The following is a 14,482-nucleotide window of genomic DNA, read 5'->3' as shown; positions in this document are numbered from 1 at the left end:
ACTTATTGGGACTTTGTCTTATTCCCCGTACCCCCCAGAGTTAAATAAGTCCATACATACCCTTCTCATCTCTGTGCATGTCCTAACTCTGTCTGACGCCCCCAGCGTTAGCCTAGCTTAGCACAGATCCTGGAGGTAACCGGCTCCATGTAGCCTAGCTTAGCACAGATCCTGGAGGTAACCGGCTCCATCTAGCCTAGCTAAGCACAGATCCTGGAGGTAACCGGCTCCATCTAGCCTAGCTTAGCACAGATCCTGGAGGTAACCGACTCCATCTAGCCTACTGCTCCCAATAAGTGACAAAATAACAACAACATGTTCCTATTTCCACGTTGTGATTTTTATAGTCACAGCGTGTACAAAAGATCACATGACACACAGCAATCTTCTAACTGTATACATACTGGGAACTATATTCTCAGAAGGCGAAGCACTGCTACTCTTTGCTACTTGGGCGGAGTGATTAGCACAGCACCTTAAAAACACCGTTGTTACTCTCTGCTTCTCAGCTGCTGCGAGCAAATCCCTCCGCCCAAGTAGCAGAGAGTAGCAGTGCTTCGCCTTCTGAGAATATAGTTCCCAGTACGTATACAGTAGAACCGTGTTTTATGTGTAGCGATACTGTCTCAGTCTGTAAGAGTTGTACTGTATGTTGTATTGGTCACTGATCCTGTATTGTGCGTATGGCTTGGTGGCAGGGAGCTGAGGGCTCTGGTGATAGAGATGGTGATGTCCACGGACATGTCCTGTCACTTCCAGCAGATCAAGACCATGAGGAACGCCCTGACGCAGACTCTCAGGTCGGTGACCTCTGACCTCTCATCTGCAGCCAACACACATCTGCAGTTTGGTCTCAGCCAGTAGTGCTGAGTATCATGTATCATGTGTTTTTTAAATGTATTTTTATGAAGTTGTTTGAACTTGAATGAAGTTACAGTGGGGCGGCTTGGTTGGAATCTTAAACGTATAGTCATATATATATTTTCTTTTTTATTTCCAGTTAGCTTTTAGCACTGACTTCATGTACGGCCCTATGGAATCTGTCTTATAGCTTTTTTTTTTTAAGATAATTTTTTTGGGCATCTCAGGCCCCCATTTCTATATAGTCAAACCTGAGTCTGGGCAGCATAATAAGGCCTCGGTTACATAAATATGTAAAATATGTAAATATGTTGATTGGTTGATTTCAGTAACAGTTTATTACTGAATGACTTTTGAACTGAACTGTGTTAATTCTCTATCAATGTCTCTCTCTCTCTGATTCTCTCTCTCTCTGTCTCTCTCTCTGATTCTCTCTCTCTGTCTCTGTCTCTCTCTCTCTCTTTCTCTCTCTTTCTGTCTTTGTCTCTGTCTCTGTCTTTCTCTCTCTATCTCTGGCTCTCTCTCTCTCTCTCTCTGTGTCTTTGTCTTTCTCTGTCTCTCTGTCTGTCTTTGTCTCTCTCTCTCTGCAGTCTGGACAAAGTGAAGGTTTTGTCTCTGTTGCTTCACGCTGCAGACATCAGTCATCCGGCCAAAGCCTGGCCCCTGCACTACCGCTGGACTCACAGCCTCATGGAGGAGTTCTTCCAACAGGTACACAGGCACATTTACTCAAGCACTGATGGACACATTTTAGGTTCTTGTACTTTACCTGAGGCTACTTTATACTTCTACTTCACTACATTAATCTGACCGCTTTAGTTACTTAATAATTAGGGATGTACTGTAACAATACACGATTTTCTCAGACAAATGACTAAAAAAATGTCCTTTATTTCTATAAACTGTGCAAAACAATCAAACAGATGTGTCCTCTTATCAAAAGTGACACCGAAATTGTATTTTATCTTAAATAATCCACCCATCAAAACCACATCAAAATAACTAAATAAATACAAAAATCTCTTTGAATAAATAACCTAAGAAGACGCAGTGACGTCTGAAGTCAAACAAGTGAAATGAAAGTAGATTACACCCTAGGATGTTTAGAAATTGCATCACAATTCATTTTTTTTTATATCGACTTTTATGTAATTCACCATGCATCGTTACATCCCTTTAACTTACGATTATTACAATACGATTTCTGCATATTAAACATATGCTTACTATACAAACTTATAAAATATGTGTTTTTTTTATACATAACACTACCCAACAGTTTACACAAATACAGCTGAAATGATAAGTTGACAATTGTGCAACTATATTGATCGTTTCAGTCATTTAAGCAAAAATACCAAATATTGGTTCCAGTTTCTCAAATGTGATTATTAAACGAGATCTTATGTGTCCATAATATAGTTATGTTGGCTGTCCTATCAGTGGAGCGTGTACATCTCTTACAGGAGTACTTGGAAGGATTAGAGATATTTGTTGCATCGTCAGATTTTCTGTGTTTATCGTGCTCATGGTGGCAAAACATGTCTGTAAATACCATGCACCCAGTGGATCTGAGGCTGATGTTCATGTTGCCTTGGTGACTGTGTCTCTTCCAGGGAGATAAGGAGGTGGAACTGGGCCTCCCTTTCTCTCCTCTCTGTGACCGCAAAGCCACCATGATCGCCCAATCACAGATAGGTAAGAACAACTTTCAACCAACGCGACCAAGCCATTACTAAACCCGCAGGCAGGTGAGTGTTATCGGTTGATAACTCAGAAATGCTGTTTGGAGACTTCAAAGATGACGACCTCCCCGATGAGTTCAAATGAAATGCAGCTTTATTCAAACAGTGAACAAACTCTCATGACAACAAGACAACCGTGAGCATACAGAAGTGTCTGCGCAAGGGTGACTAACATGAACATCAAAATGTATCCTTTTGAAACCCTTTTTGTCCTCACTCTACTCCTTTTATGGAAAATTCTTCTAATAGAGTCTCACATTCCCGGCTCCAATTCCTCTGTGTGAAGGTTGTACCCAAAGTCATAATGGATTCACACATTCTAAGCTAGGTATTTCTGTGAGACAATGTCACCTTAAAACTGACCCGTCCATAGAAGCACCTTAGAATAGATGAGATACATTTGAACACCTGCATGCACAAATACCCAACCTATCAGCGAGGGGGACCTAACTGGGAACTAGTCTATATCGAAGACGTTTTACTTCCAGGTTTGCTCTGGTGCTGCCGGAAAATCCGCCGGATGTGCGTCCCCGTCCTCTTCCTTTGTGTTGGCGTTCTAACCTCCGGTGGATTTGTGAGGACTATGGTTAACTGCTCCTCAGATCTCTGCAGGGTAAATCCAGACAGCTAGCTAGACTATCTGTCCAATCGGAGTTTTCCGTTGCACAACTAAAACTACTTTTGAACGTACACATGTTCCACCAAAACTAGTTCTTTCCCGAGGCTGTTTTGCAGCGGCACCGTAACTCCAAGACGATTGTGATTGGTTTAAAGAAATGCCAATAAACCAGAGCACGTTTTTCTCCCGTGCCAGAATGCTGTGTGGACTAGCCAGACCTTCCTCCGCAGCGCTGTGGAGGAAGGTCAGGCAGCGCGAGACTAGCCGAGAACAGAAACCATGACCAAACCATATCGTTGTAAATTAACTTGGGGTCAACAGTGATCTCTCAGGAATGGGTCTGATTATGAAATTATAAAAAGAAGAGTTTATCATTTGTGCTGTCTTTTCTACTCCCCCATCCTCCTACCTTGCCTCTGCCCCTCGTCCCTCCATCCCGTCTCGCTCGCTGGTCGCAGGTTTCATCGACTTCATCGTGGAGCCAACTTTCAGCGTTCTGATCGACACAACGGAGAAACTGATTGGTCCGCTGATAGAAGAGGACAGGAAGGCCAGAGAGTCTGGAAACAGGAAGTCCAGGTACTACTACTACTACTACTACTACTACTACTACTACTACTACTACAACAACACAAAAGTAATCACAGTTCCAATTCCAGACCAAATACTTTCTCCAACACATTGTGATTGGGTCCATCACAGGTCTGTGAGGCTCTTTTGGTTCAAGCCCCCCTGGTTTATAGATAGTATAGATATAGTATCAGTCTCAGGAAATAATTGGGATTAACAATATAATCGTGTGGCCGGGTTGGCTCAGTGGGTAGAGCAGGCGCACATATACCTGGAGGTTTATGCCTCGACGCAGTGGTCCAAGGTTCGAGTCCGAACTGTGACGATTCCCTGCATGTCTTCCCTCTCTCTCTCTGTCCTTTCTCACCTAGCTGTCTGTCTTTAATCAACATTAAAGGCGGAAAAGCCCAAAAAATAATCTTAAAGGGATATGCCACCGTTTGTTGAAATAGGGCTTATCACGGTCTCCCCTGGCTGTAGATAGGTGGGGTCTCCTCTAGCTGTAGATAGGTGAGGTCTCCTCTAGCTGTAGATAGGTGGGGTCTCCTCTAGCTGTAGATAGGTGGGGTCTCCTCTAGCTGTAGATAGGGGGGGTCTCCTCTAGCTGTAGATAGGTGGGGTCTCCTCTAGCTGTAGATAGGTGAGGTCTCCTCTAGCTGTAGATAGGTGGGGTCTCCTCTAGCTGTAGATAGGTGGGGTCTCCCCTAGCTGTAGATAGGTGGGGTCTCCTCTAGCTGTAGATAGGTGGGGTCTCCCCTAGCTGTAGATAGGTGGGCCAACGCATTTTTTGTGTATGCATCGTTTTAGTCCGGTGCAACACCGGCAGCGGCGCCGCTAGTTAGCTTAGCGTAGTGAATGGAATCCTATGTTGCCGGTTAGCATGTTGTGAGTAAAAGTGAGCCAACAAAAGACAAAAAAACGACCCAATTACTTGCACTGATACAAAAAGATGCGTTGGCCCACCTATCTACAGCCACGGGAGACCGTGATAAGGCGTATTTCAACAAACGGTGGCGTATTCCTTTAATTGTCTCTTTCAGTCAAATTTAAAAAAAATATATTTTATTTATGTATTAATTTTTCAAACAAATAAAGTTTGGAATGAATCCCAAATACATATTTTGGTTATAGATCACCCTTATGTGACCCAGATAATGTAATATATGTATAATAATGTAATAACACAGGTACAGGCCTCTCTGTTATAAGAGTACTTTGGTTTTTTACCATCAACATTCGTACCTCTTAGCGCCTTAGCTAACGTTAGCAATGTATTGCGGTTAAACAAAGAAACGGTGATTATGTTATAACAATGATGTAATCATTTTTATAACCTTACTCCGCTCTGTTCCAGTCTAACAGGAAGCGGTTCCGTTACCGTGGAGTCGGTGCAGAGACACAGTAGCGGGCGCTATGGTAACAGCGATGAAGGACAGATGGACTTTTCCCTGACGGCCATCGACCAGCCGGCTCTGAAGCTGCACCTGTCTGGCGTCATCGGCAGCAACAAGGACAGATGGAAAGAGCTGTCCGTGCACGGTACGCCAGGGTTTCTACACATTTCAGCAAGTCAAATTTAAGACCTTTCAACAACTGTTGGATGGATTGCCCCAAATATTTTATATGTTCCCCAAAGAATGAATCCCTCAGGCTTTGGTGAACCTCTGACTTTTTGTCTAGCGCCACCTTGAGTTTGATACGGAGCCCCTAATGGGAAACGGTAATTTTTCTTTTTTTTTTACTGTTGCGCACAAGAAACCAATCTGGGTACCAGTCAGAACGGCTGCTGAGGACGAGGTATTTGCCTTCCTGAAAACGCAACGTACTTGATAGTGTCTTTAACGCACTTAAAGGCAACTGTTAACTGATTTCATGCTGTGAATGTGGAATACTAACTTTAGCCACATGACGTTAGCAGTACTTTGTTAGCATTATTTTGCTAGCTTTAGATTGGTTTCTTGTGCACACAAGATATTCTTGCGTGCGCACCCGAAAGTATCTTGTGTACACCAAAAACTTTCTCGTACATAGAGCTGGGCGATTTTTTTCCCCTAAAAAAATCTGCGATTTACGATTCGATTTTTACCCCCTTCCATTTAAAACAAAATAACAGCGAACTGTAATATATTTTAAAAATATATATTTATTGTATTTAATGAAAGTGCATCAACTTAAACAAAATTGCAAAGGCAAACCATTTCTCTAAGTGAAAAGTCACTGTGCAGTGTGCAACAAAGATTGTTAAACATCCAAATTATTTATACTGTATTTGGACTGAAAAAAAATTTAAAAAATCGATTTTTTGAAAATATGAATCGATTTGACCTACCAACTCGATTTTTAAATCAAATCGATTTTTTTTCCCAGCCCTACTCGTGCGCACCAGAAAGTTTCTCGTGCGCACCCAGAAAAGAAAAGTCATGCCATGTCCCCTTAGGCTGATCGGATTAGGCTCCGTAGGCTGATATTTTTGGTTTTCAGTGAAATGTCTGGCAAACATTTGATATATGGCTGTGAAATTTGCTACAAGTAATTATGGTCATTAAAGGACAAATTGTAATGACTTAAGTGATCCAAAACCTATGAAGCTTTTCCTTTTTTTCTGTCATATACAGTATATATATCAGGTGTTTATATTAAACATGGCTAAAGCTTCAAATGCGGTATTAAAGTAATCTGTGTGACCAAAAACCTCAGTTTTTGGTGTTCATTTTGCAAAACACTATATACAGTATTTTAGAACATTTGGTATTCATTTGATGTCATATGATATGCATAGAAATAAAAATATAAAAATCGAGCGTTGCTTGTTTTAACAGAGTGGCTCCGTCTCCTTCGCTGGAGCTCTCGCTAGCTGCATTTGGGCTTGGGGTTGGGTTAGCATGTGTTGATGTGACGTGCTTCATAAGATTTGAGTTGCTTGAGGCAGACGTGGGTAAAGTTTTTTGTTCCTGGGCATAGCGTGCACGTTACATAAACATTCTTGCCTTTAATTTCAATGAGCCGGTACTTCCAGTTGGAGAACGCTACCTTTGAATTTCCCTGGCTCGTCACCATTGTCGCTGTCTTGTGTTTAGTGGTAGTCAGAGCGGGCAGTGAGACAGCGCGAGCAGGGCATCCGCCCACCCAGCCAATCATCATCGCATTTGCAACGGTGTCATCATCCCCCCCCTGCTCTCTCCAGGCAGCTGGTTTGTAGCCAAAGCCTGACACCTCGTGCTTCATTCAACCAAACTGTAGTAATGCGCTACTTTACATTCTCAGTAACGATAACGGCGTTGCAACGATGGGAAAAGTAATTATTAACACTTCTTTATCTTGTGTTCTGTAACTTAAATGCTCCTTTGTTTGTGCACAGAGCTGGCCAATAAGGAGCAAGAAGAACAAGAGAAGGTGGAGTCTGTCAACTCAGACATCCAATCGCATGCCTCGCCCAGTCACAGTGCCCCTGATGGACACACCACTGACCAATCACAGAACTCAGAGGGCTCCCCTCCTGATGAAACACACAACGACAAGTCACCTGTCCACCTGAACTGGAACGGTACGAACATAACATCATTCACAAAAATGTCCTAAACTCTAACTCTGAGGCGTTGTCCACGCGTTATTATGGAAACCACGCAACGTATAGGCAAGACCCGACCTTCAAAAGCATTCACACTCTACTATTGGCCAGGAATCGATGCTTACACAAGGTAACGTGACCTGATTTGTTCAGGTCCTATCCCCTGGTCAATCGGCTATCCTAACCTTAACCACTCATAGTCAATGCCTAACCCCAACCAATCAAGCTGCTTCCTGGGGCAAGACTTGCCTAGAACTTACGTGGGATCCATAATAACGCCTTGTCCACACGTATAGGCTACCGGTGTGTTTCCTCCTTCGTTCTCAAAAATCTCCCCCCAAATGAAAACGCAAAAACATAATTGATGCGTTGTGAACCAAACCAACAGCTGCCGATAAAACATAACGTGTCCATTGTTAATGTCATTTCCACACTTCCCATTCATTTCAATGCGAGCAGCCATGCGATGCATTCTGGTAGCATCGCAGGAACTTTATAGAAGCGGAGCGTTGAGTCGCCCGCTCTGCATTTGCATAAAGTTGAAGTTTTCCATTTTCAGTGACCTGAAACGCAGTTTGTGAGTATGCCAAAACGCAGAGAAAAAGCTATGTTTAAAAAAAGTAGCCATGTACGTGTATAGGGTTGGGCATCGAGAACCGATTCCTAATCGGAATTGTTTCAAAAATTACGATTCCATCGGAATCGTTTCTGTATTGGAATCGTTTGGAGGATTTGGTTTCAAATCCGATCATCACTTCCCAATTTAACATGCGCAAGTTTGGGTTTCCGTAGCAGCCAGGCGCTTGTTGTGTTGCAGCCGTGGAGCACAGTAAGCAGTGCTCTAGTCTGGCTTTATTTTACGCTAAAAAAGCTGTAAAACTGCAAACCACCGTTGAATCAAAATAAAACTTTCCTCTTATTTGTGAAAATAGGCATGTGACCCGTTTCAACTAGCCTGGATGCCAGCCAAACTTAGCCCCGCCCACAAAATTCGAGGTCGGGAAGTTCGGTCTGGAGTCGCTCCGTTGAGAAGCAATCATTGCCCGAACAGGATCTGTTCGGACCAATCAGATTGTCGGACAGATGATCAACAGTAACAGAATCAATCACGTCACCAAAGAACACTTGGGTTGAATTTGAATTTGTTTGATGTGTAGATTCCACCATCGCGTCTGTTACAGAAGATATCGACGGTGCATTCATTTTAAAATCCTCAGCGGAGGAGCCTCAACAACTACCCGAAAGCACGGTAGCGTTATATGGTGGAGCGAGATAGAGAGAGACTGAAGAGAGAGAGCTTTATATGGTGGAGAGACATAGAGAGAGACTGAAGAGAGAGAGTGTTATATGGTGGAGAGACATAGAGAGAGACTGAAGAGAGAGAGAGTGTTATATGGTGGAGAGACATAGAGAGAGACTGAAGAGAGAGTGTAATATGGTGGAGAGAGATAGAGAGAGACTGAAGAGAGAGAGCGTTATATGGTGGAGAGAAATAGAGAGAGACTGAAGAGAGGGACCGCCGGCGCTAGAACCAAGCCGTCAATCAGAGAAATAAAACGTGTTTTCGCCGATCCATCTCTAGAAATGCAACTGTAGCGAGCGTGTCACTATCACTAACGTTATCCACATTTATATTTACAAGAAACAAATGATATATCCAGCTTCAAAAAAGTCTAAAAGTCGGAAGTTAGAACGAATGCACGCGAATGCATTGTGCAAAGAGTGGTTGCTATGGAGACGATACACAGTGTTGAGTTCCGTTGCTCTGATTGGTTGGAGGTCTATCCAATGAATGCAGAGGCATTTTCTTTCCTGGTTCGGTTGGAACACGCCCCATAATCACAGCCCAATGGATTGGTTTCAGACTCACATTCTGACTAGAATCTGAGTAGGACCACGTCAGGCTACGTTTCAACTGCACCCCTCAGAGAATCGGAATCGAGAATTGATAAGAACCGGAATCTAAAGCAAGAATCGGAATTGGAATCAGAATCGTTAAAATCCAAACGATGCCCAACCCTAAACGTGTATAGTAGGACTCAGACTACATCTACACTACTATGTTTCGGTTTAAAAAAATAAATCTTTTGCTACGTTCACGTCTTGCGTCCACACTACTGCGTCGTTTCAGAACGCCTTAAAACGAACACATTTGGAAACGCTGCCGCCCCCCGCGTTAGTCTGGACAAACACAAATGGAGACATTTTGAAAACGACGACGCCAGCAGTCTGTCTAAGCGGTTAGGTAGCTTAGATACCTTTCAGTAACAGTTCCACCCCGTCCTCGCTCCAAGCTAATAAATCCCTGCTCTTACCGATTTTTATTTTATAATGACCTGCTTCATGTTGTTCTACTGGAACATAGGGTCAGTTTCAGCAAATATGACAGAAAGTTAGTTTGATAAGTCTAACCTACTGCACCTTTAATATGGACGCAGATTAGTTTTGCAACAGGAGCTAAAACTCTTGTATTTTTGTCTCAAAACGCTGCTTAAAAAATGAGAACATTGTAGCGTTAATGTAGCCCCAATGAGCTGACCAGTTTCATGGCGATCGTTGCAGGGTCGGGGCAAGCGGCGGAGAAGGCGGAGGACAATGATGATGATGACGAAGTGCCTGAAAAAGCCTGATGACGCTCCACGGCGAACTTACCACCGTGTCTGACTGTGGCAGATCACCGTGGCGACAGGAGGTGGAACGGTGCAGTGACAACGACACGGTTCAGACCCTGCTGTTCAAACGCAGCTGCTGACTCGACGGCATCTCAAGTGGCCGCCAAAAAAGAAAAAAAGGCCACTCGACGTTACGTTCACAACTGACCACAAACATACCAGATTCAAAGTGACGACATTCATCAGACCAACAGCTTCTTAGCAGCTTCGCAGCCCGTTCGCTGTGGTGAAAGTGTTTCATGATTTCATTTGAGCATGGGCGTCAGAACCATTGTGTGTGGGTGGGACAAGACCCGCCCACTTTTTGGGACCAATGATATCACACCCACTCACTTTTCAGCGCATCTGGCTTTTACCTTTCAGAGCGCCGTCAGTCAAATCCATTCCACCTGAGGAATGCCCAAAATATATTAAAGTCATAACGACAGTAAGTCGCGTGGCTATGACACAATCGTTAGTCTATTTTTACAAAAAACGTCTGCTACGCGGCCATAACGTGAGATATAAGGTAATGGAGCCTTTTATACATTTACATGTTTCTTTAGAAATAAACAATGGACAAATAGAGTCTTTAAACGCTTCAGATGTAAAGTTATTCGCTGTCAAATTGACGCTAAAATGAATGGGAGTCAATGGGATGCTAACGGGAGGGTGATGGCTTGTTAGCCTAGAATCTCTCCCATTGGAGGTATGCTTTCCTTGGTCCATATAAATTATGGTGAGTTTTCACTACTCACAGCAAGGTCAAAGCATCTTATCGTGTCTGCTGCTCAGGTAAATCTGGCTGCGTGCTCACATACTGTCACTTAACAAGCTGGTATTAAAGTGGATTGTCATCATTTGTTCGCCTGTTGCTTTTAAAGGCATCGTGTGGTCTTTGTTGCACCATTGAATTACAGTACACTTGCACATGTTGTTATAAAGCTAACAGTTATCCAACATTTTTGCTAGGTACAGTAATGTTAACATCATTCAACCAAGTGTCAGCAGCTCTTTGAATCCTGGTCAATGAGAGAAGCTAGTAGTTGTACCAGTGCTATGTGTTGTTATATATATTAAAGCCAAGGTGCTACTGTACGGACTAGCAAGGGATGACCCACACACTTTATTTTGTGTGCTTCCTACGCCCATGCATTAAAGGCTCAGAGGAACTAAGTCTAAAATAAAATTTAAGACAGACAGGTGAAAACCAACAGGCTGTTCTCATGAACCATTCGTACGTATTAACTACGATAAGTAATGCACTGTAATTTCGTAATGTATTCTGCATATTTTTATTCGGTGTCCCGGAAGAAGTTAAGAGGAATACAGTGAATACGGGTGTTCTTGTCCCGGGAGTACTACTCAAGGTAGCCGGTGTTTTAATGCAAACCCCAATATTTTAATCTTAACTAGTTGTTTTGGTGCCTAAACCTAACTGTCGCCACTGCATGACAGTCACCTTTTGTCGGCTAAATTCAACTATAACGGACCCTGAAAGAACCGTAGCCTTGCAGTGACCGGTACCCATTTCTCTGCTAAATGTAACTGTAATAACCGCTAAACTTAACTGTCGGTTGCCACGTAGCCTGGATCAATGACTGTGATTCAAATTCCATGATAATTGCCGGGATGTCCCTTACCTTCTGCTCTCTGTGTGTCGCCGTTCTCAAACTCCATTCTCTTCAGGAAAACAACAACAACCTTCGAGCTAGCGAGCTACACGCTGAAAATGTCAAGTTTTGAAGAAAATTTGGATGGCGCAACAAGGCAGGCCTGCTCGGTTCTTTTGGGGAATAATTGTAAAGATTTACAAAGATTATGTTTAGGGCATTTCTTCTCTAACTGCGACAGTTAACTTCATGTAATATTGTATGTGGCGTTTTCTTCTGCGGGTGGCAAATGTTCCACCAAAACAAGTTCCTTCCTGAGGCTATTTAGCAGAGCCACCGTTGCTGCGTCTGGAACTTAGTACCGCCCAAGATCGTTGTGATTGGTTTAAAAAAAAAAAGCAATGCGAGACTAGTCGTCATGTGACCGGCCGGCGGTCGTAATTTCGTAGCGTATCATACGAATCGGTGTGCTTAACTTTTCGTACGATGTGTGTTGAAACCAAGGAGTGTACAGCGGCTGTTCGTGGCTAAATATCTGTTATCTGGAGGAATGAGACGTGGTGCTGGTAAGAAGCAGACCTCCTTTAAGGAGTGTGAATATCTGCTTTATGATGGGTTCAAATTATCAAGCGTGTTGTGCTTCTGGCCACGCCCCAATATGTGATGTCGGATCTGTCAATGAGTAATCAATAGACCCTCGAGGATATCGGAGCCGTTGTGAGCCACGATATAGCGTTTGAAATGAAGCTAGCTTAGTAAAGGAGCTAGCTAGTTAACTCAGCAACGCACAAATGTAACCTTATCTCACCTGATGGGTTTTTATCGGCCGGGAAGGAGCCGGGAAGGAGACAGAACGGGAAGGACCCGCTTCTCGGCGCGAGTACCGTTACATCCCGGAACGAAACACACACACAACATCAGCGAAAGAGAAAGTTATGACGTCACGTACATGACTTTTGGGCGCGTAGTCTAATTACATATTTTCAGTCTTACGGTTCAGATTTAGAAGCAACGAGCGAGACATCCGTCCCGGAAAGAGGAGGGACTCTCGGTAGACCGACAATGGGGCGTCATTTCAAAAAGAATATGTACGGTAAGTCATTAGGCAAGGCAAGGCAGCTTTATTTGTATAGCACATTTCAGCAACAGGGCAATTCATTCTGAGCTATTAACCGGATTAGATTAACCGGAGTCCAATTCCTTGTCTGTTTACGCAAACCTGGCCAAATTAAGCTGAGTCTGATTCTGATTCTAAGCTAGCGAGCGAGCGAGGTGACGTATATTGCGCGAGACGAGAGATGTAGTTCACTGAGCGGTTACACACAAAACTAAGTGGTACTACCACAAATCTACGACAAACAAGATGAGATTTTCTGCAGTTGCAAAATTTTTAAACTGACAAACATATGTGTAATCAATGGCTCAATTCAGACCCTATCAAAACAGTATATGTCTGTCCCCATTCACTACATTACATAGTTTTTCCGAAATAACGCCTGTGTTGTTGAAGTGCAGGGACTTTGCGTCTCTATGTCAAATGGGCCTACTGTAACCTGACCTGCTGTGACATCGCTAATTGGGGCGTGGCCAAAGGTTTGAACCCACAGAGAGCAGAGCAGCAGTTAATCTGTGAATTTTAAAACCTTTAAATGACACATCAGTTTACACGTGACCACTTTAAAAGGACGTTTGCTTTTGCAGCATGGGTCGTCTTGTACTTTTGGGCAATTATACTTTATATAGGCTAGCGTAACGTTGTACTGTACTCTCCGCCGTCATTGTGGGAACACGAGCAACTCCGATGGAAACAGGAGGTGCGACCGACCGGCAGAAAAAAAAACTTTAAATAGACAGGAGCTCGGAGATCAGATACCTTCTGTTCTACTTGGTTATACAACCACGTCTCTGTCACTTCTCCTGACGTCGACCATAAAATCACGATCAATGGCCGACGAGCTGAAGGGTGGAGCCAACGTGGCCGACAGTGAAAACTCTTTGGATCCTCTGAGCACTGTGTTCGTTAATGCAATGTGCGCTATATTCATTGTGTGCTCTTTGGCTCTGTGTGTGTGTGTGTGTGTGTGTGTGTGTGTGTGAGAGAGAGAGAGTGTATGTGTGTGTGTGCACTGTATATTGTACAGCTGTTTTCTGTATTATTGTATTAAACAAGAACTCCAGTCCCCTCCTGTTTCAGTTTTATTCAAGCTTTATTCCAGCATGTGATATCATTTATGTACGTCTAATTTCGTGCATGTGGTCAAAAATTCTAATAGCCCATGTCCCGCTGCTCCATTGGTATGAAAAGGTACACTTCCTCTCTCCTAAATGGGCGTGGCCTCGTTTGATAGTGTAGTGAACATTGTGTGGATGGATGAAAAGTTATATTTAAATAATTTATTAATATTCTCTTTGGCTGACATTAGATATTTACACAGCTAAAAGACCTATTTAGAATTACGAACATTAGTTTTTTTTTTAGGGCGTTCGCTAACGTTAGCTGGCGTTGGCTTTTCTGTGTTGCCAGATCTGGCAACGGGTCTGGAACAAAGTTCATTTTCTCCTGATTTGTCCGTCTGAAAATTTTAGTGTCAGATGCTGCATCTCATGTCGCTTAAATCTACTCCTCCTTCCTCTTAGTCCCTCCCACCGAGGAGGCACGGGAGAGATGCGAGGAAATCACGGGAGGAGAGAGGCACCGAGGAAATGTGTTTTAGAGGGATGAGTCGTCCTTCCCTCTAAAGTGTCACATGAATTCGTCAGCTGTTTGGGAGGAATTAGCAATGGCCTAGGCGCATTTTACTAATTTGCTGTTAAAATAACAAAGAAATGCTGCGTTATTGACTTCAGACCAGGTT

At 43.3% G+C, this 14,482-nt stretch overlaps 1 protein-coding gene across 1 annotated transcript in view; it reads left to right on the top strand.

The window, feature by feature from the left end:
• The window catches only part of pde1a (phosphodiesterase 1A, calmodulin-dependent), a 42,296-nt gene extending 31,422 nt beyond the window's left edge, over window positions 1-10,874 (top strand). The window contains exons 10-16 of the mRNA XM_028591701.1: window positions 699-800; window positions 1,452-1,572; window positions 2,478-2,559; window positions 3,684-3,804; window positions 5,150-5,334; window positions 7,154-7,339; window positions 9,926-10,874. Coding sequence (XP_028447502.1) covers window positions 699-800; window positions 1,452-1,572; window positions 2,478-2,559; window positions 3,684-3,804; window positions 5,150-5,334; window positions 7,154-7,339; window positions 9,926-9,993 — 865 coding nt within the window. The 3' untranslated portion in view covers window positions 9,994-10,874. The remainder of the gene's footprint in view (window positions 1-698; window positions 801-1,451; window positions 1,573-2,477; window positions 2,560-3,683; window positions 3,805-5,149; window positions 5,335-7,153; window positions 7,340-9,925) is intronic.
• The last annotated feature ends 3,608 nt before the right edge of the window (window positions 10,875-14,482 follow it).

Source organism: Perca flavescens, chromosome 11, assembly GCF_004354835.1.
Source record: "Perca flavescens isolate YP-PL-M2 chromosome 11, PFLA_1.0, whole genome shotgun sequence".
NCBI classification, from domain to species: domain Eukaryota; kingdom Metazoa; phylum Chordata; class Actinopteri; order Perciformes; family Percidae; genus Perca; species Perca flavescens.
The sequence above is the reverse complement of the archived record's forward strand: the minus strand, read 5'-3'. Positions and strand labels throughout refer to the sequence as shown.